Source organism: Rhodamnia argentea, chromosome 5, assembly GCF_020921035.1.
Source record: "Rhodamnia argentea isolate NSW1041297 chromosome 5, ASM2092103v1, whole genome shotgun sequence".
Lineage (NCBI taxonomy): Eukaryota > Viridiplantae > Streptophyta > Magnoliopsida > Myrtales > Myrtaceae > Rhodamnia > Rhodamnia argentea.
Genome location: NC_063154.1, coordinates 27,183,538 through 27,206,134, shown reverse-complemented (window position 1 = coordinate 27,206,134; position 22,597 = coordinate 27,183,538). Strand labels below are relative to the sequence as shown.

General features: G+C 41.5%; 4 protein-coding genes across 6 annotated transcripts; 3 read left to right on the top strand and 1 right to left on the bottom strand.

Annotated features, from left to right (window-relative positions):
- Window positions 1-4,150: 4,150 nt before the first annotated feature.
- On the bottom strand, window positions 4,151-8,586 carry LOC115755141 (glycine-rich RNA-binding protein RZ1A). Its single transcript, XM_030694447.2, has 4 exons — window positions 8,378-8,586; window positions 6,901-7,018; window positions 4,488-5,021; window positions 4,151-4,412 (listed from the first exon to the last, which is right to left on the bottom strand). The coding sequence occupies exons 2-3, from the start codon at window positions 7,009-7,011 to the stop codon at window positions 4,506-4,508; spliced, it is 627 nt and encodes a 208-aa protein (XP_030550307.1). The 5' UTR covers window positions 7,012-7,018; window positions 8,378-8,586; the 3' UTR covers window positions 4,151-4,412; window positions 4,488-4,505.
- A 720-nt stretch (window positions 8,587-9,306) lies between these two features.
- On the top strand, window positions 9,307-14,107 carry LOC115755138 (tRNA (guanine(10)-N2)-methyltransferase homolog). 3 transcript variants are annotated; one of them, XM_048279422.1, is made up of 7 exons: window positions 9,307-9,735; window positions 10,822-11,033; window positions 12,253-12,570; window positions 12,662-12,736; window positions 12,918-12,992; window positions 13,113-13,169; window positions 13,364-14,107. In XM_048279422.1, the coding sequence occupies exons 1-7, from the start codon at window positions 9,516-9,518 to the stop codon at window positions 13,916-13,918; spliced, it is 1,512 nt and encodes a 503-aa protein (XP_048135379.1). In that variant the 5' UTR covers window positions 9,307-9,515; the 3' UTR covers window positions 13,919-14,107. The 3 variants fall into 3 exon arrangements, with proteins under 3 accessions (XP_048135379.1, XP_048135378.1, XP_030550304.2); XM_048279421.1 differs by having other exon boundaries at window positions 13,113-13,214; XM_030694444.2 differs by lacking the exon at window positions 13,113-13,169.
- A 965-nt stretch (window positions 14,108-15,072) lies between these two features.
- LOC115755139 (peroxidase 43) lies at window positions 15,073-18,679 on the top strand. Its single transcript, XM_030694445.1, has 4 exons — window positions 15,073-15,396; window positions 15,539-15,721; window positions 15,985-16,147; window positions 18,075-18,679. Exons 1-4 carry the CDS (start codon window positions 15,187-15,189, stop codon window positions 18,494-18,496), a joined length of 978 nt encoding a protein of 325 aa, XP_030550305.1. The 5' UTR covers window positions 15,073-15,186; the 3' UTR covers window positions 18,497-18,679.
- A 1,155-nt stretch (window positions 18,680-19,834) lies between these two features.
- LOC115755137 (putative clathrin assembly protein At1g03050) lies at window positions 19,835-22,388 on the top strand. Its single transcript, XM_030694443.2, has 2 exons — window positions 19,835-20,970; window positions 21,162-22,388. Exons 1-2 carry the CDS (start codon window positions 20,331-20,333, stop codon window positions 22,238-22,240), a joined length of 1,719 nt encoding a protein of 572 aa, XP_030550303.1. The 5' UTR covers window positions 19,835-20,330; the 3' UTR covers window positions 22,241-22,388.
- Window positions 22,389-22,597: the final 209 nt, after the last annotated feature.

Genomic DNA, 22,597 nt, shown 5'->3' with positions numbered 1-22,597 from the left:
CCGCTTCTATTGAAGTACCAATTTCGCAACATTTACCATACAGTAATTTTCTTTTCTTGTTTTCTTTTCGCAGTCAAAGTCTCAATTCCACAATAATTCAAACACAAAAACAACTTACTTATTCCGAATTATTTGGTTTTGAACTTTCACATACTGAATAATTCAATTCGGGTTAGGTTCATTAAACGGGCTCAAACTCGAAATATATTTTTAACAATCTTCACTTTGACTCATTTTTTGAGCCAAATTACAATCGCTTCGCTCAAAAATGAACTTTGCTATCATTCCCCCACAGTCCCAACGGGCTCAAGTCTCTTTAGGTGTCCGGGTGACATTGTCTCGAAGCAATTGGCGCAATACATCGACGGGTGATATTCGATGTCAAGACAAAGTGGACGTTGTCAATGTGAGAATAGTCATGACAGATCTTTCATGGGCCCCTCAAGTTGAGAAACTTACAAGGCCGTGATGATCAGGTCAGCAATGAAAGCTAAAAAATCACGTGGCCCTGTTCATCACTTGCGTCCATAACCTCCATTCTACCTTTGAATCTTTGAATTGCCCATGCCGTTTAGTAGGGGGCGACGACTTCAGTCTTTTCCGTGCATATAGGTACTCAGAGCACAATTAGCATGGTCTTCTTCCCAGTCATATTGAGACTAAAATAACGAATGTCCAGGCTCAATGAAACTGTTATATCACTATTTCCTGCCGAGCGTGTAAAATGAAAAGCATAGAGAAAGGTCAAAGTTGCAATAGAAGTGAAGTATTTGAGATCATCCTTTCTACAAATTACAATGTTATGGTAAAATAGTTCATTTCTCTACACAATGGCCCATCTTATGCGGTTGGAATATCATTTGTTTTTTTTTTTTTTTTAAGTTTGAGTATTGATGCCTATAAGCTGCTAATCATGTCACATAGGACCCCTAGCGTTGGCTAGATAACTACGCTGACAATTTCTAGGTTAAATTGGCTAGATAAATTACACTAGAAATTTGTCAAAAGGTTTGAGACTATATTGGCCAAATTTGAAAGATTATGAGTAAATTTGCAACTGGACAATAGATTTAAGAATTTCTAAACAATTTTTCCAAAAAAAAAAAAAAAAGGCACTTCCGAACCAAACCATCAAATGTCAGGTAAAATTTGCCACATGCTCGAACCATACAACATTTGTCTCAACCAAATCATATTATTTTAGCGACTAGCCAATTGAGATATGCTTGCCAATAAATGCTGCACAATGGACTCAAGTAAAGTTTCCGGTCCTTACCTCATTTTCTCCATCTTAAGCTCAATATCTAGGGGCGTCAAAGGTTCTGCTCGATTTGGGTTTTAAAACCCGAACCGAATTGAACCGTTAGGGATGAGCTTATGCTTTGACCCAACCTAGTTGAATTGAAAATCAGGTTCGGGTGGGTTTTTCTTTTTTCTGTTTTTTTTTTTTTCTGTCCCCTTGAACAGGCCTTTGTCCTCCACACTCCTCCACTTGACCACCAAACCACCGTGGACAGATCCCACCCCATCACCTCCGGCAACCGTCTCACTGTTGAGCTTTGCCAAGCCACCCCACACCCCCGCTGCCATTACCGCCGTGTCCGCGCCTCTCTGTGATTTCTGGACCTCACCACCCAGATACGAGCCCTCTCCTCCATCCGAAGTAACCCTAACACTCCACATTCGACCCCGATTTGTAGCGAAGTAACTTGGGCCGCACGATAACACACGAATCTTGCTCTAGCGAGCGCAATACTGATAATAGGTAGTTGCAGCAAAGAGCTCCGGTGGATGTTCAGAGGCGGAAGTTGCGGTAAAGGAACCCGTTGAAGGGGAGATCATGCAACATTGACGTGTACTGGAGTTGAGGAGCCTGGCACAAAACATGTATTGCTTCGTGTAGTGGGTGCAGCTTATGCACTTGGCTTGTCAAGTGAGGGGTTCTCGTGCGACGAAGGAACAAGGAAGATTCTTCACTCCAGTATCTTCTGCCCAAAAATACCCAAAATTTTCTATTTCGATCAGGTTTCGATTTGATTCTAACACCCTGTGACCTATTTTTGCCTCACCAACTTAAATTTCGAAGGAACGGATAAAAATCAACACACTTTAACTCGTGTTCGCATGCAGTACTGGCTTATTCCTTGGCCAAAGTTTCTAGACCGGATTTTATCCTAACAAAAAGGAACAGACTTCCCTAACACGAGGCTATAATTGCATGTATACTTTATATTAGATTAGATTCCTGCGACTTATTGCATAAGTTAGTGCAAATCACATGTAGATCGTAGAATTAGTAAGGAGACAAATTCTAATGAAATAATATGCTAAAATTCTGTCAAAGAAACTACTGAATGGAAAGTCCCTTTAATTAAGTAAAATTCAGTGGATTCCTCGACTGTTGAAAAGTGAGACGAATGGCTCTAATACCTTGTTTTTCGACCCCCCCCCAAAAAAAAAAAAAAACCTCTACTACTATGTTTGGGAGAAAAAATTGAGGATAGAAAGCACACATAGGTGATCAAAATAAAACAGAAAAATGCAATGTCTAGGAACAAGATTTGTCAGTTCCAAATTGATTAGATCTGGAGCTGAAGGGACTTGATTAGAAAAGTTACACAAGCTTAATTGATTGGATAAAAAATGACCAAATCAGGGGCCAAAAGTAGTTTTATCATTTAAAAAGAGAATACGAGGAACATAAAATAAGTTGACTTACCCTTTGAAAAAGGACACATCGTGCAAAACCTAAAGGCACAATATAATCAAACGAAAGGTTCGCACTACTTTCCTAATTGACATGCGTGAACAAGAACTTGAAGAGAAGAGAGAGACAGATCAGCACAACCATCTAGCTCTCTCTCTCACACTTACAAATGAAGCTGGGATAAAACTAATACAAATCACTGCATACAGCTTCCCACATCACAAGTCATACCCCAAGCACCCGCTTCCATTAAAGAAACAACTGTAAAGAAAGTCCATAGGATAACAGAAAATTGGCAGAACTGTCAACCTCTACTTGAAAATTTCCCAATAGTTGGTGAAATTCCTGCTGAGCACATTGATGAAATTGCAAATTTAATCTCTAAATTTTCTGACAAACATAGCAGGGAAATATCCATTTACAGAGCCATTATTGAGAATGCACAATAAACTCAACGAAGTCACTACAGACAAAAAGACTGCCCACTGAAAAGGAGATGATCATGTCCAGTTTTTTCTTATGCCAAGAGTAAACCCTAGAAGTCACAAGCCCAGAGCGAATCTCAGATTGCAGCAAGCACAACTTCTGAAAGACTTGGGGCAAAATACATGAGCAATCACAAACGGCCGGCTCAAAGTGTGCGGCGATGATCATTAATGCAGAGATGCAAGTTGATGCACGCGCAGCTGCCCAAGCAAAAAGAACCACGTATATCAAGCAAATTTGCCGATTCAAAGGGAGAGCCGTCATTACGCCTGAAGGGGAAACTTATCCAGGAAACCTAACAAGATAGCAGCACCATGCACATGGAGGAGACAGATACCAGCAATCTTCCACCGAAGATGGTGATACAAGACAGGAGATTGCTAGGAAGAAGACAATGCAAATCAAATTGCCATCCTCACCAAAGCTTCCAAAGATCTCCGCATTTTACTGAGAAAGGAACTCCTCCATCAGTACAGTGTGTGGAAGGTGAGACGGAATTTTACCGAGTTAATTGCATATAGGAATAGCTTCTTGAGGCCAAAAGAACTTTTCAGAATTTTTAAGACTAAAATCACGTCCTACGACATGAAAGTAACAGGACCGTGTATCAAAACACCACAAACAGCCAAGAATCCTGCCAAAAGCTTAGCAGAGTTAATATAGTGCAAACTATAGACATAAAGCTCACATACTAAATGTGTATGAGAAAAGTTTACCCGCTTAACTCCTTTTCAAAAAGTTAGACATTTGAAAAACCGTAGCCAAAACGGGCATTCATTTCTAAGGCAGCTTCTCTTTTGCAAAGAGAAAAGGCATTACTTCCACAGGTGAACTCTCGCCCTATCCTCAAAAGAGCCATCTAGACACCGCAAAGCTGTCCGCACTCCGCAGTCGCAAATGCCAATGAAGAAGTCAACCAATATTGATCTCGGACGGATTTGCAAGTGCTAAAGCATGTAACCGAAAGCGAATCCAGCACCCATCATAGCATTGATAGAGTAAGACCAAATTTGATTCTTGGAGTCAAGCAAGCAATGTCATCAGACCAAAACATCAAAACGAGCATTCACGGACATTAAACAGTTGAATCTTTTAGCCATAGTTCGCACATCAAAGACTGATCAAGCCGATTGGTCCACCCAGACAGCCATAAAGAAGAGATGCAACAGAAGAGACTTTGACACCTCCAGCAAGTAACAGCAGAACCTCCAACTGTGTCCTACAAGCACAAAATATTTTTCAATAAGCACAGAATCGACTGCTTTACTATGACTGGAAAAAATTGTGTGCATACCTATCAGGAGTATTCTCTCTACCCCGAACGGAAGTTTCCTGTACTGCGACGTTCATAGGGACCAGAACGGTCCCGACTATAGCGGTCATTTCCTGATCCTCCTCGAGTACCACTATCCCTATTGCGCCCGCCAGAGCGATCACCATTTCGATCAGGACCATAGCGACCACCACCTCCTCCTCCTCCTCCTCCATACCTGTCATCCCTCCCCCCATACTTACCTCCTCTGCCCCCTTCACTAGGACACTCCCTTGCAAAATGCCCAGGCTTGCCACACTTAAAGCACTCTCCCCCTCCACCTCCACGTCCACCACCATAGTCCCGACTAGGGCCACGATCACGGCCACGGTCACGACTGCGATCACCATCTTGGTCTCTACCCGAACCTTGAGGCTGAGCTTTTTCCACAATGATATTTCTTCCATCCAAGTCCATCCCATTCATAGCCTCAATAGCCTCTTCCATTGCTTGCTTCTCATCAAAAGTTACAAAACCAAATCCACGAGAGCGTCCAGAGAACTTGTCAACCACCACCTGCATTAAAAATATTCTTCTTGGACTTGGTTTGTGTCATATAACGGAAAATTATCATCCTCAACTTTGCTCCTCATATCAAGCACCCCATTCTTACATTTCAAAACCTACAATTTACCATCCTCACTTTTTGTTTTTATTGGTATCAAAGTTGCATCCCCAACCCCCCCCCAAAAAACCAAAAAAAAAAAAAAAAAAGACAAACAAATACGCACACAAATTTCCCAAAATTATCCCATCCTCAACATTGGATTTTCACGTTATGGGTGCAGATTTCAGGAATGCGTCAGGGCAAATGGGTCATTTTAGGTTGGGGAGATGGACAATGTAGACTTTGAAAGACAAGGAGGATATTTGATATGAAGAGCAAACGGGAGGATGGCTTTGCAATTACGCCCTAAATGATATTAAAATGCTTTTTTCATCCCACATTATCATATGAGGATAGTAATAATACCGAATGAAATTTCAGGAAATTGCAGCAAAGAAGCATCTCATGTTCCAAAAATAAGAAGCTTAGGTTTATAGAGTCAATAGCCTAAACATACAAACTAATCATAATGCTAGAGCACTTATTTCCCGTAATCACTGAACTAGACCTTACCGATCAAATTACAAAATATTGCGACCCACACTAGACCACAATGGAAAATACAACTGACCCACACTAGATCACAATGGAAAATACAAATTCCCACGCACATTTTCCGTCGCTAGATTTTTTCTGTCTACTGATCTATAAAAAGAGTCTACGATATTTTAATAGACAACATAAAACCAATTTGTAGATAAAAGCACCAATGCAGAACTTGTGAGATCTGCCCATGAACATGGAGTATCAACTCTGATCCATTCAAAAAGCAATGCTATTAGCCTCTAGAGCTCTTAACGTCGCCAGTTCAATCTTCAAAAGATAACTTTTTACAGTAGTCCCCAACAGCTTTACTTGTTAGTACCTTTTCACCTTTTCTTCTTCTGATGACAAGGAACCGCACCTTAAGTGAGTAAAACCCAGCTCATGATGTACATCAATGACATCATGGACCAAGTTAAGATGTCCATCGAACGCGTGGCAAATGGTATCTCAACCAAACTCATCCTTATAAGAATAATCACTTTGTTTCCAAAAGACACTGCTATATACTTTTCGCAAGTTGGTTCAAGCAATTATGATGAAGCCAAGGCTGACTAATGACGTGAAACTTAAGTCAAGAGGACAGAGAAAAGGTAAAGTAGTTGCAAGCACCATCTTGGAAAGCAAGAAAACATTGCTTGATCTAAGAATAGTGAAGACATTGCTTGATGTACGAATAGCAGTGTTACCAATCCAAGCCACCTGTATGGTTGAGAATGTAGTAGATCGAGAAGTTTAAATATACTACCAACACTTCGTCCCACTCATCTATCACTAGAATGTTGGTTCAAGCATGTCCTATAAACGATAAGTGCTCACATCTATAAAACGTAACGTGAATGAGTTTCAACAGCAACATAAAACAAGTGTCCATTACTTAAACACAATCTAAGATTGCCTCTTAAGGTAGATTATGCAAGTTGAGCATCTTCTACTTACTCACCACAATAACCCATGCAGCCAACCCTCATTTAGCTGGCATGTATTAATGACACAAAACAATATGTAGTTACCAATTGTCCCAATTGGATGGGGTTCAAATATCTCTTGCATACAAATTAAAGTACCGAAGTTTCCTGATGAGACTAGGCCTGTTGCTTTGGTTGGCAGCTTATAAAGCATGAAGTATCAAATTCTCTACCACCATAAAAGTAATTTCTAGAAGCCAGGAGGCGGTCATACATGTCTAATGGTTACCGTATGGATAAGGACTGTAAACATTTAATAGATGCTAATAAATTGTACCTTGGCCTCAAGCAGATGCCCAAACTTTTCAAAAGCATCTTTTAGACCTCTATCAGATGTCGACCACGAAAGGCCACCAATGTAGCAGCGGTACTCCACCTCTTCTGACATCTTCTAACTATATTTAATGCGTGATGTTAGACATGGAACTAACAAACTGTAGAGAACAAGCATAGCACGTCTAATGCAATTGCCCAAGAAATAGAGCAGAAATCAGCTCAGCCAAAAGTATGAAGTATATATCAAGCATAACTTCATAAATTTAACTTCTCAAGAAGATAAGGCAGAATAAAGAACAGTGAATAATCAAATGAACTATAGCGATCCACAAGTTCAAGTACATTAGTCAATGATTTGATATCAGACCATGCGGGCTTGTGCATCAAAGCGCAATCAACAAGCTTGGACAATAGTTAATACTTCTACAGAATTTTTAGCTCCAAAAGACCATAGCATATATATAAAAGAACCAGAACAAGTAGCTTCTCGAAGTAAGATTTTTAAACTACCATCACACCACAGGGCCTACTTGGCATGGGTTTGCACAAGTATTTATGACTAAATTCTTCAATGCACACATGCAATTTCTTTTACAAACAGCAATGTTACATTTGTTAATAAATTTCTTTTAAACACCTATGAAACTCATCCTTGAAGACAATCTACTTTCTTCATCATGGGAACATGGTGAGAAATGACAATGATAGCAGGAAAAGTCCATTCGAAATGAGAATGGTTCGTCATTCCATTATGACATCTCAGTCCATTCACAGAGAAATTGACAGCAATCGAACAAGTAATCCCACATGCTAATATAATCTTTTATTCAATCAACAGAAGCTTTCTCACAACATCAACGCAGCTAGCAGATTTATCAAGCAAAAAAAAGCTATAGAAAATTTACTCCCGGTGGATAAAGACAGACAGCCCTATGATATGACCATTTTAGGGCAATTCTTGCTACCATACGAGCTAAAATTGAACAGCTTTCCTTTTCTACCTGGCCCAAGGAGGAGGTTTCCCCAATATGAACTAAAAGCCGAGGAAATTGAATTTCAGACCGAAAAAGAAAAAGTTCTTAACCCGAAAGCATTTCGTCCAAGGTAAGTTAGATCTCATAAGAGGAAAAATTTTAATCAATCGGGTTGCTTCGGTATTTCGACAAACTATCGAGAATCATTCACTTTCTCAAGCCCCCATAGCACATACGCTTCGCCAACCTCCGTTCCCAAGTTAAAACATCTTAAACAAAGGAACATAAACGCGAGACGCCAGGCAACGGACGAATTCAAACTCGAAAGGTGATCAATTCAGCACCAAACAACCTCAAAACCAACACTATCAACAACCTCAAACCCAACCCATCATACCCACGAAACCCTCCGACAGAGAGCCAAGGAAAAAAAAAAAAAGCAAGACAAGAAGCAGATCTGGCAAAGGGTCAGCGTTCGGCAAACAAAAGAAGGGACCGACTTACGAAAACCAGACGAAAAGCAAAGCAGGTGACGATCAATAGCCCGGTCAAGCTCGCTTCACCTCGCTCTCGTGTCTGCTAAGAAGACGAAGGAGGAGGAGAAGACGAAGAAGAAGAAGAAACCCTAGAAAAAGTGAGGGAGAGAATCAGCATCAAATGCAAATGGCTTGGCTTTGGCTGGCTTGTGAGGGCAATTTAGGGACGCGCCCGAGAAAATCTCCGGTGAAAGAAGCTGCAGGATACGGTACCCTGCAATTGCATGCTCCCCTCGCTCTCGATGGCACTTTCGTAAATTTCTTCGCCTTTTTTGGTGCATCACGATTTCATCTTTTTTTTTTTTTTCAATTTAGTGCCACAAATTTCATATTAACTTTTTTGACCTTTTCTCTCTTCCAAATTTTGCCCTCCTCCTCATAATTTTAACTTTTATTTAACACAAAATCTATATTTCTTTTAAGATATTTTATATATAATTGTGTGTGCGTGTCTCGATTCATTCTAATTTACACAGCACGCTTTTTTAACTTGTTTATGAATGCGTAATTTCTTAAATCTTCACTCATGATTTGTTTTTGAAAATTTGAATGATATTTCGGGATTCAGCACTATTAATGAATAGAATATATATTTTTTTAAAATTTAATATTTATAAGAAAAAGTTGTGAATGATATTTTGGCGATTCTTAAATCTCGAATAATTTATCGAGTTTAAAGTAAGCATTGAAACCACTTTATGCTTTATGGATTCGAGACAAGTGGTTGATTTTGCCTAGGGTGCAAAAAGCTTTAGAATAGGATTGAGGGCGAAAAAAAAAAAAAGGAATCGTTACAACATTTGGGAATATTGTGGGGCCAATTGTAATAATCTAGGAAATATGGGGATCTAAGTATAATTATTCGAAAGAGTTGTCGTCCTCCCTTCGAGTGCCAGGGTTTTGGGTTTCGCGAAGTGAAGCAAATTTCAGTTCAGGCTGGTCCCTCTTCTCCTTTCTGCTTTTTGCCCTTCCGCCACCTCCTCCTCCTCCTCCTCCTCCGCCGCAACCGCCGCCGCTTCACCACCGGGAGGTATAGACTAGCTTCCGTTTAGCTGAGCTAGAAACAGAGGAACGATCGCAAAACGGGAAGACGGAAGAGCTAGGGAATGTGGTTTCTGTGCGTGTTCTACCACAGGCTGCTGGATTACCGGAAACCGGAGGTCGAATCTCTCGCCCTGATGTTCGGAGCGTTCGATTCCGACGACGGAGGACAGGACGGGGGGGAGCATTTGGAGTGGAGGCTTCCCGAGCACCACCATCCCGACTCTCCTTTCCACTTTGTCGACCTTCCTTCCGAGGACGTCGCTCGCGATATCGCCAATCGAAGTGAGTTTTTTTAACACCTCCATTAGACGTTTTAATAATCTCTTGCCTCTGCAGCTGTATTCGTTGCTTTATGATGTTTGAGTGGGTAAAAACCTGTGGGACTGGGAATGACAACAATTGTGAGTTGTGAATCTTCTGTTTTTACGACGATTGCATTGTGGATGCTGCCTTGCGTCTATTGTCGAATCCGGTGCTAGCGATTATGCCTCAAGTGCTCATCAGATTAACGATCAATAATGGTAGCTGTGGGTAACATCTCCCTGACATTTTCTGAGATGTCAATGAAAAGCCATCGCCAATATAGAGAATGTTAGTGTAATCTGAATACAAGAGAAGGAATGTTGATTCTATGGTGGGCTGGTTTCCTGTGGGCTAAGAAATGTCATGTTACTACGTATCTGATAAAACATTTCTGCCATAAGTTAAATTGATATGGTAATTTTTAGTGGAAGATGAAAGATGTACTTGGAAATTAGATTAAAGAAGAAGATCTGACAAACCAGGGCACGTGAGTAGACTTCAAAATGAACTTTAGGAATTAATGAACCACTCCCTGCTTGAACCATGAGACGGGTTGTTACACTCTACTTTCTATGAAATACTTGCCGTGGCAGTCTACCTTGAAATGAAGGACAATGAATTTTGGGACTTTGTTTGTGGCTTTTAAGGAATAATTCAATTTATTATTTAAACATCATGTGCTTAGATATCGACATGATAGTTATGTGATTCTATCACTTGATATGAAATTATGCTGGAGATGGAACTAGTCGACAAACAGAAATTTTGTTCCTTAACACTTTATCAGCCTTTGCAGCGGACAAGGTTAATTGTGCGTTGTCTACCTGATTCATAGCCATAATTCACCAGCGAGCATTGGGACAAAAACCTTTTTCTTTTCCATAGAATAAGTAAAGGAGCTTTTGTCTGCTGGAAGTACCAGTATTGTTGATGTATTCTTCTTTGTGTCGCTTCCTTCACAGTTAATGCTATAACAGTGGCTATATTTGGCATCTTTTCTTCCTTAGACTTAATTGTGTTTAGCAAAAAGCTTCGCTTTATTTTCTTGGATCTGCATAACTGTAGGTATACTAGTCAAGGGCATATACGAACTCTGGGGAGAAGGGAACAACTACGAAGAACTAGAAGATGCTATAAAAGATTACCCAGATGAGCGTAAGCTACCATATCTGTCTCCTGAAAGCACATTCAGAATCACAGTTGACAGTTTTGGGAAGGTCATTAGCTTTCAAGAGCAAAATGAGCGCATTCAAAGTCTTGCTTACATCCCATTCAAGGTGCCTTAAAATTTTGTCTTAAGGATCTTCAAATGCTAAATTGTGGATTTGAAAGTCGAATGTCTCACTTGTGCAAATTCACATGTGCCTACCAGTGGGAATATGGATGATGCATCTGAGGCTTGAATTTTGAACCTTTTGGTCCTGGGAGCTCATTCCTAATGAAAGATTTTTACTTTGTCCTGAAGTACCAGTGCAGATTCACTGTATGAGATGACGATGCTAATTGATTGATGGCCAAAGATGGAAATTTTTTTTTTGTTATTGTGTTTTTAATATACTGGTTTCCTTTAATTGTTGCTACTGACTTTGAGAGGAGGTAGGTGTTGACTTCTGCTGAGTTTTAGTTGCTGTTCATTTTGAGAAAAGAGAAAATCAAGGTGTTAATAAATGCATGAATTTTCAATGATGTTATGGTGTGTGCATCATCAGAAGTTGGCATGAGCTTTATACAATTAGGCCATGCCAAATATCAGAACGAATCTGCATTTCGGCCAAATTATATGTTAAGGTACTTACATGTACCCTTCAGTCACATAATAAAATTTTGTTATAAATCAGACCTAGATATCAAATCTGAGCAAGTGGATTTTCCCTTTTATCATATCCCTCAAACGCATTCTTGCAGTGTGAGGCCAGGCTGCACTACTCAACTGCCGGTGCCTAGGAAATCATATGGTCACTACCTATCCATAGTCCAACATACATGAATTTATTTCTGTGAAGTATTCATTTTTTACTCTGGTAGATGTGCAAGTATTCTATGAGTCGACAAAAGCAGGAACTGGTAGTTTTTCAGGTTGTTGCTGATTGTGATAGATCACAGTGATTATCCTCCAAGTGAGGACTCAAGACTGAGATAGGGGAATCCTTTTTTAATTTTTTATTGCTGAATGGTGGGAATCTTAATTTCTTTTGGTTGGTGAAGTATGTGGCATACTTGGGTTAGTGAACACCCGGACTCCTGTTCTCCCTCAAACCCAGTCATGTAATGGTTGGATCAATTTTGTGTTAACAGCTGATAATAATCCAGTCAACAAACCTTTTTTTGCTTGTGAATTTCCTTGTCAAAATTGTTGATAAGATAATGAGACTCATAAATAATTGTCTTTTCAAACACTTGATGATTTGGCGGTTATTTTCTATCAGCTTCTCGTTGAAAGAATGTTACCTGTTTGTGGTCCCTGTGGGAAGTATAAGCTGGTGTAAGTTGTCGCAGGGGCAAGTCAATCTAAGGAATCCAGATCACAAGTTCTGGCTCATGGAAACAGATGATTATGGAACCAACAATGGTCTCCCTCCAGTGGTTCAGAAGAGGATATTTTTTGGCCGTGAAGTTGGTGGTGCTGACCGGAAGCTTTTGCCCACATATCAGCTCAAAAGTCGAACCTACCTTGGCCCTACCGCCATGGATGCAGAAATGGCTTTCTTGATGGCCAATCAAGCAATGGTAAAACCGGGGAAACTTGTTTATGATCCTTTTGTTGGCACTGGAAGCATTCTTGTTGCCGCAGCTCATTTTGGAGCAATGACCATGGTTCGTGCTCTTCTCTCCATGTTGAAGTAGACCGGAAGCTAGTTGAATGGAGAAAGATTCTCTTGCCTTTTAACTGACATGAAACTTTCAGGGTGCAGACATTGATATTAGGGTAGTGCGTGATGGGCGTGGACCTGATTGTAATGTCTGGAGTAATTTTAAGCAGGTACCCTTAGCATTTGTTAGTGTGATTTGAATTGCTTTGTGATATCTAGCTGGATCTAGATAACTAAAATACTAACTGCGCACAGGAACTTAGAAGTTTTGCCTTTGGCTAAGTGAACAAAGTTCATGGATGACCATCAAGGAGGCACAAACCTAACATATCACTTATTCCCTCCTTGCAGTATGGATTGCCTACGCCAATTGGTTTGTTAAGGGCCGATAATAACCTGCCTCCATGGCGTCCTGGGTTAAAAGAAGTAAGTGCCTGTGGTCTTTCCTGTTCGTATCTCATAACTGAGTGAAAAGACTTGGTGGCTTTGCTCTTATCAGCAGAATTATTGTGGTGCTTCCTTTGGGAGTACCACCAAGTCCAGTAGTACCTACAGGATCTTGGTTTTTACTCAGGATCTTCCACTTTAAAGATGAGATGGAGGGTAATGTTACTGAACTGTTCGGTTGATCACTACCATGACAAAGATACGAGCTTGATTTCGTTATTTTTGTTAGTGATGCTAATAATAATCACAACTGAGTTTTAGTTGTTTGCTTCAAGTACAACTAAGGTTAACTTTTTCAATTTTGCTGTCCTCCTTTTGTTGGGCAATGATCCCTCATGTTAATTTTGTAGGTATTTGATGCCATAATCTGTGATCCACCTTATGGAGTTCGTGCTGGAGGACGCAAGTCAGGTGGCCGTAAATTACTGAAGGGGGTTGTGGGCCCTTACACTGTTCCCGATGACAAGAGGACAGATCACATACCATCGACCGCAGCTTACAGCTTGGTAGAATGTGTGCACGATTTGCTCGATCTCGCTGCTAAAATGCTCGTACTCAATGGCAGACTAGTGTTCTTCTATCCTGTATTGAGAGAAGACGAGTCCACAGAAAACCATTTCCCTGAGCACCCATGTTTCGTATTGGTTTCCGCATCAGAACAGATATTAAGTTCACGATATAGCCGGGTTTTACTCACGATGGTGAAGAGCAGTCCTTACACCGAGGAAATCGAAGAAGAGGCTAGGCTTAAACATCTGGAGTTCAAGGAAAACCACCTAAAGTGGATGGAAGACGGTAATCTTCATTCTGCGGTTTTTAGCCCAGGGGAGTCGGTATTTGTTGCAGAGGGCGACCCCAAAGTTAGTAAAGAAACAAAGCCGAAGTATAGAGGAAAATACGTGTAGTGCAGTCCTCCTAAAAGCAGAATTTAATAGGCTATTAGACTGAAGAGAGAGAGAGAGAGAGAGAGAGATTTATTGACGAGGGAGTGAAGTTACGAACTTATGATGCGGTACTCTCGTCAGTTTAAAGCAATTCAGTTTACTGATGCATTTTGTTCCTTCTCAATATGAAAGAGACGACCCTGCCTTCCACACCGATTCCATTTAGTTTAGTTGTATTCATGTCACTCGAATTTTGTTCACCAAGTTAAGTTGTGATATAAATGGTCTCTTAGCTGAGTCTTGAAGAATCTATGCATGTATAATTTCCAGTAAGGACATCATATTTGTGATCCTCTAGAACTAGCAAATTAAATCACCGGAACGCGAGCAGTCGCGCTTTCTGATTGTTGGTCAAGGAAAGTTCATCATGGGCTCCGATCAGGGGTGGTGGTAAGAGATTACTGCGATGTTAAGCCTTCAACTCTTTATGAATCTATGCCATTGGAAGTGCCCCTGGAGCAACACAATAGGGCATGAGAACACGACAGTTATATTGATGGAAGGAAGATATGAAGAAAGATCTCCCTCCTAGCCTATGTACAAACTTTCATCAATTAAGACTTCTCATAGAGTTAGGTATTTATCAATGAAATCGACTCCCTCCCTTTTCTGCTAAGATTAAAAATTTTAAATTTTATATATTCGCACAATTGAGTTTTTGGGTTTTCAAAATAGCGTAGAAATAAATAGAAAGAGAAGTGTTTCAAATCATTACTATTTGGCTCCGAGCCGTTCTGAAAAAAACTCGAGACATTTTGAATTGTTTGTCCATACGGGATGCATGTTGGGAAAACAAAGTAGCGCAGGAACAATGTTGGAAAAAACTGGGCGGAAAAAAAAAAAGATATTTCACTGAATTTCTTGAGAAGTTCCTTCAACCTTTTATTGTATCTAATTTAAGATGCCCCTGGGACAAGGCCAGCAGAACTGTTGTCTTTTCCTGGAAAGTCAGATGAAAAGCAACAGGAGAAGCAGCAAAGCAGAGAGGGAGAGAGAGAGAGGAAGGTGACAAAGTGCCATGCAGTAGTTTGGTTGACACATTGCTTCAGAACACCAACGTTGTCAGCTTCCCACCTGCCCCCCCAAAAAAAATTAAATCTCCTCTCTCTCTTCTTCAGTCCTTTCATCTTCATCCTCTTTGTTTCTCTCTCTTCCTCTCAACTTGTGATCTTCTTCAACTTCACATTCACAGTAGAACACTCACCGTATAACGACACAAGCACACTTCCATGGATCGAGAGCTCTTATGGGTTCTTACCCTACTCGCTTATTGTTGCTTGATGGGAACGTGCGATGCCCAGCTCAGGGTCGGCTTCTACGGCCAAACCTGCCCTTCCGCCGAGCCCGTTGTCAGATCCGTCGTCCGGAATGCGGTCGTGTCCGACCCCAACAAGGCCGCCGTCTTGCTTCGCCTTCACTTCCATGACTGCTTTGTTGAGGTCTCTTCCTCTCGCACTGTTGTTCTCATATTATGACTAGTAATACTTCGAAAGTTGAATGATGCCCGTTAATAGTATCCTTTCATCTAGGAATGAGAATGTTAAGGTCCGTCTCATGATTTTGACGATGTGTGCGCTTTAGGGATGTGATGGTTCAATTCTTATAGAGAGCGGGCAAAGTGCGGAGAGGAATGCGTTCGGGCACCAAGGGGTGGGCGGATTCGAGGTGATCGAGGAAGCCAAGAAGCAACTCGAGGCCGCATGCCCCGGCGTCGTCTCGTGCGCCGACATCGTCGCCTTAGCGGCTAGAGATGCTGTCGCGATGGTTAGTCTGCTCTTTCTTTCGGTGCTTTCTTGAGTTGCATGTCTATTAGTTATCTGCTTAGGACTATTAACAAATGTCTGTATCATGAGTCAATTCCCTAAGATCTCTAGGACGGATCGTTCCCGTACTCATGAATCAGGATCATGAAAGAATATGGATCACGAATAGAATAATGCACGAAATTAGTACAATGGCTGGTTACGAAATGATTGTATGAAGGGATGTGACGAACTGACAATACGCCGACATTGACGCGTGTGAAGCTAAATGGGCCGGCTTACGAGGTGCCGATGGGGCGGCTGGATGGGAGGGTGTCGAATGTGTCGCTGGCCGCGGACATGCCGGACGTCGGCGACTCCATCCAACAGCTCAAGTCCAAGTTCTCCCAGAAAGGTCTCTCCGACAGGGACCTCGTCCTCCTAAGCGGTACAGCCCCTCCCGCCTCTCTCTCTCTCTCTCTCTCTCTCTCTCTCTCTCTCTCTCTCTCTCTCTCTCTTACACGGTAGCCATGCTAATTTGGTGAGCTGATGTTGGTTTGGAAGCCTAGAAAACATGAAAAAGGTGTCATCAATCGTCATGTTGGAGTTGGAGCATCAAAAATTGAATTTTGCCAGCGGGTTTTCTAAGGGTAATTAACAGATTATTCTGCTCCCATTCTCAATTTCATGCATAACACATCCTTCAATGATGATCCTTTGGAATTAGACTTGGAGTAGTAAAAATTGCACTTTTGCTTAGTCATACCCCAATTTCGCAGTTCTAAAGTTCATGACTATGAGGATTGGGGAAAGATCAAAAAAGTCCTAAAACTACTTTATTGATATCAATTCGGTCCTAAAATTTTTAATTTCATCAATTTAGTCCTAAATCTCTTGACAAATTACCGGTGTAGTCATTCCAATCAATTTTGATCGAAAATCATTAACATGTACTCTCGTCATATTTAGTCGCTGATAGAGATTTTTTTTTTTTTTTGCATTTTTTAATTGTTTATAAAAAATTTGAATTTCTTTCTTTTTTTAATTTTTTCCTTCTTCCTACACTAGCCGTTGAGCCTTGTCGAATCTCGCAAGGGAAGAACCTTGCCAAATCTAGAAAGGTAGAGCCTCGCCTGAGGAAGGCAAAGTCAGCCTTGGCCGGACTCGACAAGGCCCGGTGACTAGCTTAGGAAGAAAGAAAAAATAGGAAAAAAAAAGAAAAAGCAGAAAAAAGGAAAAAAATTATATAAAAAACGAAAATTTGTCCCCTTAAGTGATGTAGGACGGCCAAAGTCTCTTTTTTTTTTTTTCAGCCAAAATTAGTCGGAATAGCTATATTTACAATTTGTCAAATAGTTTATGACTAAATTGATTCAATGCCTACATTAGGTGCTCTCTCTTTCTTCCATATATGATCAAAATTTTCTAGGAAAAAGCGTTCGAAAAGTCTTAAATATATTGCATTGGCACCAATATAGTCCTAAACTTTTTTACCTGAAGCCAATTTAGTCCTTCACTCTAAATTTTTGTAGGATATTGATGACGTGGATCTTGGATGGCCTACGCGACACGATCGGTGCTCACGTGAACATTTTTTGACAATATTGATATTTTTACTTTTTCTTTCTATTTTTTCCTATATTTTTTCTAGGTTTTTCCGGTGGCCGATGAGGGTGGCCCTCGCTGCACAATAGATGATAGGCCTTGCCGGGCGAGGGCGAATGCACTGTGAGGCCGACCCTTGCCCAAGCCAAGGCATCCCCCGGGCCAAGGCGAGGCTGGGTTGGCTTGGGCGAGGGTTAGCCTCAAGAGAAACCTGGAAAAAAGATAGGAGAAAAAAGAAAGGAAAAAAACAAAATCAAAAATAAAAAATTATTGAAATATTATTAAAGATGCTCATGTCGGCGCCAACGCCTCGTAGGCCGTCCCTAATCCACGTCGGTGATATTCGGCTAAAATTAGCTATGATGATGGAATTGGCTTTAGGTAAAAAGATTCAAGATTAAATCAGTACCAATGCAACAAAGTTAAGCTAAGAGCATGTACTTCTAGCTTCAGTCTTTGCAATATATATAATTTTTATTTTTAAAATGTTCACATGGTTGTAAATGTGAATATATTTTAGGTATTCTGTATATAAAGAACATCGAATTGCAAAGGATAAAGAGAAGGTAACAATGCCAATGTCTTGAACTACACGTTGATTTCTCCTGGACCATGAGCCACTTTGAGATTATTAAGTAAATTTTAAGAGGAGTTCGTTTATTAATTGTGCAAGGTCGCTTGCTTAAGTGTCTAATCCAACTGATTAGTGAAGAAAACAATTTGGTAAATCTCTAGCATGCATAACATCACTTCCAATTTTCATGTTTCAGCCGCGCACACCATCGGAACCACAGCGTGCTTCTTCATGACGGAACGCCTATACAACTTCATGCCCGGCGGCGGATCGGATCCTTCGATCAATCCCAACTTCTTGCCGGAGCTGAAAGCAACGTGCCCGCAGAACGGTGATGTGAACGTGCGGACAGGGATCGATCACGGCAGCGAGCGGACATTCGACGACCGAATCCTCCGCAACATCAGGAGCGGATGGGCCGTGTTGGAATCGGATGCGAAGCTAAACGACGACCCGGCGACGCGGGGCGTGATGGAATCTTACGTGGGTCTCTTCAGCCCGCTCTTCGGGCCCTCATTCCAAGCGGATTTTGCCGAATCGATGGTAAAAATGGGCCAAATTGGTGTCAAGACAGGTTCGAATGGAGAGATTAGACGGGTTTGCAAATCTTTTAACTAATTACTCGATCACATCTTAACTAACATGTGCATTTGTTGGTCTCATTGAATAGGTTGTCCTAGATCATTCGGAGTAATTGCCCCTTTTGTAAAGACATGATGTTAACAAAGTTTCACCACGTTCAGAAATTGTAACTGTTGTACGGATTTTTAGGTGATCTTGAAGTACGTCGGTGTCGTGGCTATCCATATAGCCAATCATAGATTGCTTAAACATTTTTCCAATGATTACTTGGGTGGAATATTACGAGAAAATTATACCAAAAAAAATTATTAAATTTATTGTACCAATATTAATCTCGTCTTAAACTTTTTAATTTGATCAATTTTGTCCCAAACATTTTAATAATTTACCAACATAATCTTTCCTATCAATTTTGACAAAAAATCACAGACGTAGACACTGGTCGTCCTATGTGATATTGCCGGTGCTAACGTGGAGAAATTATGCAATTTTTTCTAAAAAGATTAATTTTTTATATTCTTTTTTTCTTTTTCTTTTTTCATTGTGACCAAGGAGGGTCGCCTAGACCCTAAGTAGCATCAACACACGATACGACATAACACGACACGTTTGTACGTCATTCTCAAAATATAGAGAATTGCAACACGTTGAACACATTGTTATTAAACATATATTTTTACATATACATGATAAATTATATCGGCGACGAGTTTTTTTTTCTTCTTCTTTTATATCACGATTATTTTTTTTTTATTTTGCTAGTTGAGTATATTAATTTTGGAATGGTTGGGTATATATATCTTTGACAAATTTACATTTTGATCTCTAATTTATAGAAAATACTTAAAATTGACCCGTGCATGTCAAAATGAATTATCGGGATGCTGGACTCCTCGTATCGCTGTAGTATTTGGAGTGCTGACCACGGGTCGATCGCATGTCGGAGAGTATTAGACACGATATATAGACCCCCTAGAGCTTCATAGCCTAGACCTCGATATCCATAGTGAAAAAAAAAAAAGTTAAAAAATAAGAAATATATGTAAAGAAAATTCGGAATAATTTCTTACGTCTGAAAAATAGAAGGCACGAAGACAAATAGTCCAGAAACTTCCATTTTTGGTCAAATTCAACGTTTCTATTCGTGGCAATCTGACAGATACGTTTGCTCGTTGTCGGCACCACCCCTCCCACAACAACGTCCGAGCTTCGCGGCTCACTTTGCGGCCAATTCATGGTCGACCGGCAGGAGAAGGCGTTCGAAACAAGCATGGGAACAGAATAACAGAGACTGAGACGAGAGTTAGAGAGAGAAAGAGGGGTTAGAGAGAGAGAGAGAGAGAGAGAGAGAGAGAGGAGGAGAAACGCAGAGAAGAGAGGAGAGAGGCAACTCTCAGACATCTTCCCTTTCCCTTTCCTCTCTTCTTGTGCTTCCTCTCAGACATCTCCTCTCCTGGAGCTTTTAAAGTTCAGTTCTTTCCACGTTTATCTTGCCGGAAACGGTCCGTTTCGAGCTGCAGAAGGACTTTGTTCTGCTGTTATCTTCTGCCTTGGTCCCTACTTCATTTAGACCCGACAAACGGGTGGGTCGCGCTGCGGAAAGTTACCCGGCAAGGTTCGCCTAATCCTGCAAAAATTCGCAAACTTGGGTTGGTGCTTCGGACCTCGAACTGTTCAAATTCATTTAGGAAGTCAAAAAACTAATAATCAGTGAAAGTTGCATTTGATCTTTCACCTTCCAGGATGTATTACCTGCATATGACATGAAAACTATTGTATTTGACTGCTTTTCAATGGTTTCTTTGTCAGGGTTCTCACACAATACCAATTGGTGAGAGCATCTCCTTATCCATCCTTTTGCACTCAATCCATGGGTTCAGGCAAACTGAGGAGAGCCCTCGGAGCGGTCAAGGACCACACCAGCATCGGCCTAGCGAAAGTTAGTACCAGCAGCAGCTCGGTTGCCGACCTGGAAGTCGCAATAGTGAAGTCGACTCGGCACGACGAATTCCCGGCTGAGGAGAAGCACATCCAAGAGATCATTAGCTTGACATCCTATTCCCGTGCGAACATCACCGTGTGCATCGACACCCTCTCCAGGCGCCTCAACAAGACCCAGAACTGGACGGTCGCGCTGAAGACGCTTATTCTGATCCAGAGGCTCCTGGCCAAGGGGGACCCCGCGTACAAGGAGGAGATCTTCTTCGCCACGAGGCGCGGTACCCGCTTCCTCAACATGTCCGACTTCCGCGACATGTCGCGGTCGAACTCGTGGGACTACTCGGCATTTGTCAGGACGTACGCTCTGTACCTCGATGAACAGCTAGAATACAGGATGCTGGGACGGAAACGGAGACGTGGCAAGTACGGCCTCGATGAAGAAGAGGAAGAAAATGGGCAAGCTGGCGATAGATTCACACCGGTTCGAGACATGAAAAATGAACAGATTTTTTCAAAGATGCAGCATTTGCAGCAACTACTCGAACGTTTCTTGGCGTGCAAGCCAACAGGTTAGTCCAACATCAAATGCATCACTCAGAACACTTATGGGGAACTGATCAATTGGAATGTTCACGAATTTTATAGCTATAATTGCAGTACATTTACTAAGAATCCGAAGTAGTTATGAATTTTGCTATTATGAACTACCGCTTAAGTCGATGCTGATGTTGTTCATGTGCAATCTTTTGAAATGGAGCAGGTCGAGCGAAGAACGACAGAGTGATTTTCGTGGCCCTTTACCCAATAGTAAAAGAAAGCTTCCGAATCTATAATGAAATGATGGAGATCATGGCAACACTAGTAGATAGATTCACGGAGATGGAGATTGCAGAATGCATCAAGGTATATGAGATCTTCGCAAAAGTAGGGAAGCAGTTTGATGAGCTCGAAATATTTTACGCTTGGTGCAAGAATGTCGGCATCGCTCGTACTTCCGAGTACCCGGAAATTGAGCGAATTACACAGAAGAAACTCGATCTTATGGACGATGTCATTCGCGACAGAGTAGCAGCAGCGAAATGTGAGAGAGCGCCCAGTGTAGAGCCAAAGAATCTTATTGTGCAAGAAACAGAAGCAAATGAACCAGACATGAACTCGATCAAGGCACTGCCTCCACCCGAGGGCTTTTGCGAATCGACTGTCGAAGAGAAGGAAGAACCAAAGAAAGAGAACACACAGCAACAAGATGACCTGCTAAATCTAGGAGACGATGTGGTTGCCACCGGAGAACTCGGAGATGAACTAGCATGGGCCTTATTTGATGGCGGCGCACCATCGGTTGGTCCTGACCCGACACCCAAATGGGAGGCATTTGGTAATGATACGGCAGACTGGGAATCCTCACTTGTGCAATCGGCAAGCGGTTTATCAAATCAAAAGACGACACTAGCCGGCGGTTTGGATATGTGGCTGTTCAATGGAATGTATCAGCAGGGAGCAACAGCCGCAGCTAGGCCTAGTGCAGTAAATGCAGGCAATGGAAGTGCAAGTAGTGTCATGGTCAGGTCAGCCGACAAGTCGGCGATGCTGGCTTTGCCCGCGCCTCCGGCTCCAGCTGTTAGGGCAACCGATAATTTCGTCGACCCGTTTGCAGCATCACTCACCGTTGCTCCACCACCGTACGTGCAGATGTCGGATCTGGAGAAGAAGCAGCGGCTTTTGGTCGACGAGCAGCTCTTGTGGCAGCAGTACACGAGAGACGGAATGCGAGGGCAGTTCGGGATGGCGAACTTACAGGCTAATACATACAACATGGGAAGTTACACTAGAAGTTATTGAAGGTGTGTTATATTGTTTCCTAAGTACAGAGATCTGAGCAAGTGGATAGCAGAGCAAGATGCAAAGACTAATCATTGGAAGACACCAAGGTTCTGGATTTATGCCTTCTCCACATCTTCAGGCCGAAGAAGAAACCGATCCTGAGCATTGTTCTGAAGTGTTTAATAGGTCCACGGAGAGCTTTTACTTTCCTTTCCTTTCCTTTCCTCGTCCCTCTCTCTCTCCCTTCCTCACTACCTCTTTCTCTGCTAATGGATTCGTTCTCTGAATTCATGTCACTGTACTTTAGTGATGTTATTAATGTAGAGTGACGATGCGAGAATTACCAAAAAAGTCCTAAAATATGTTACATTTGTG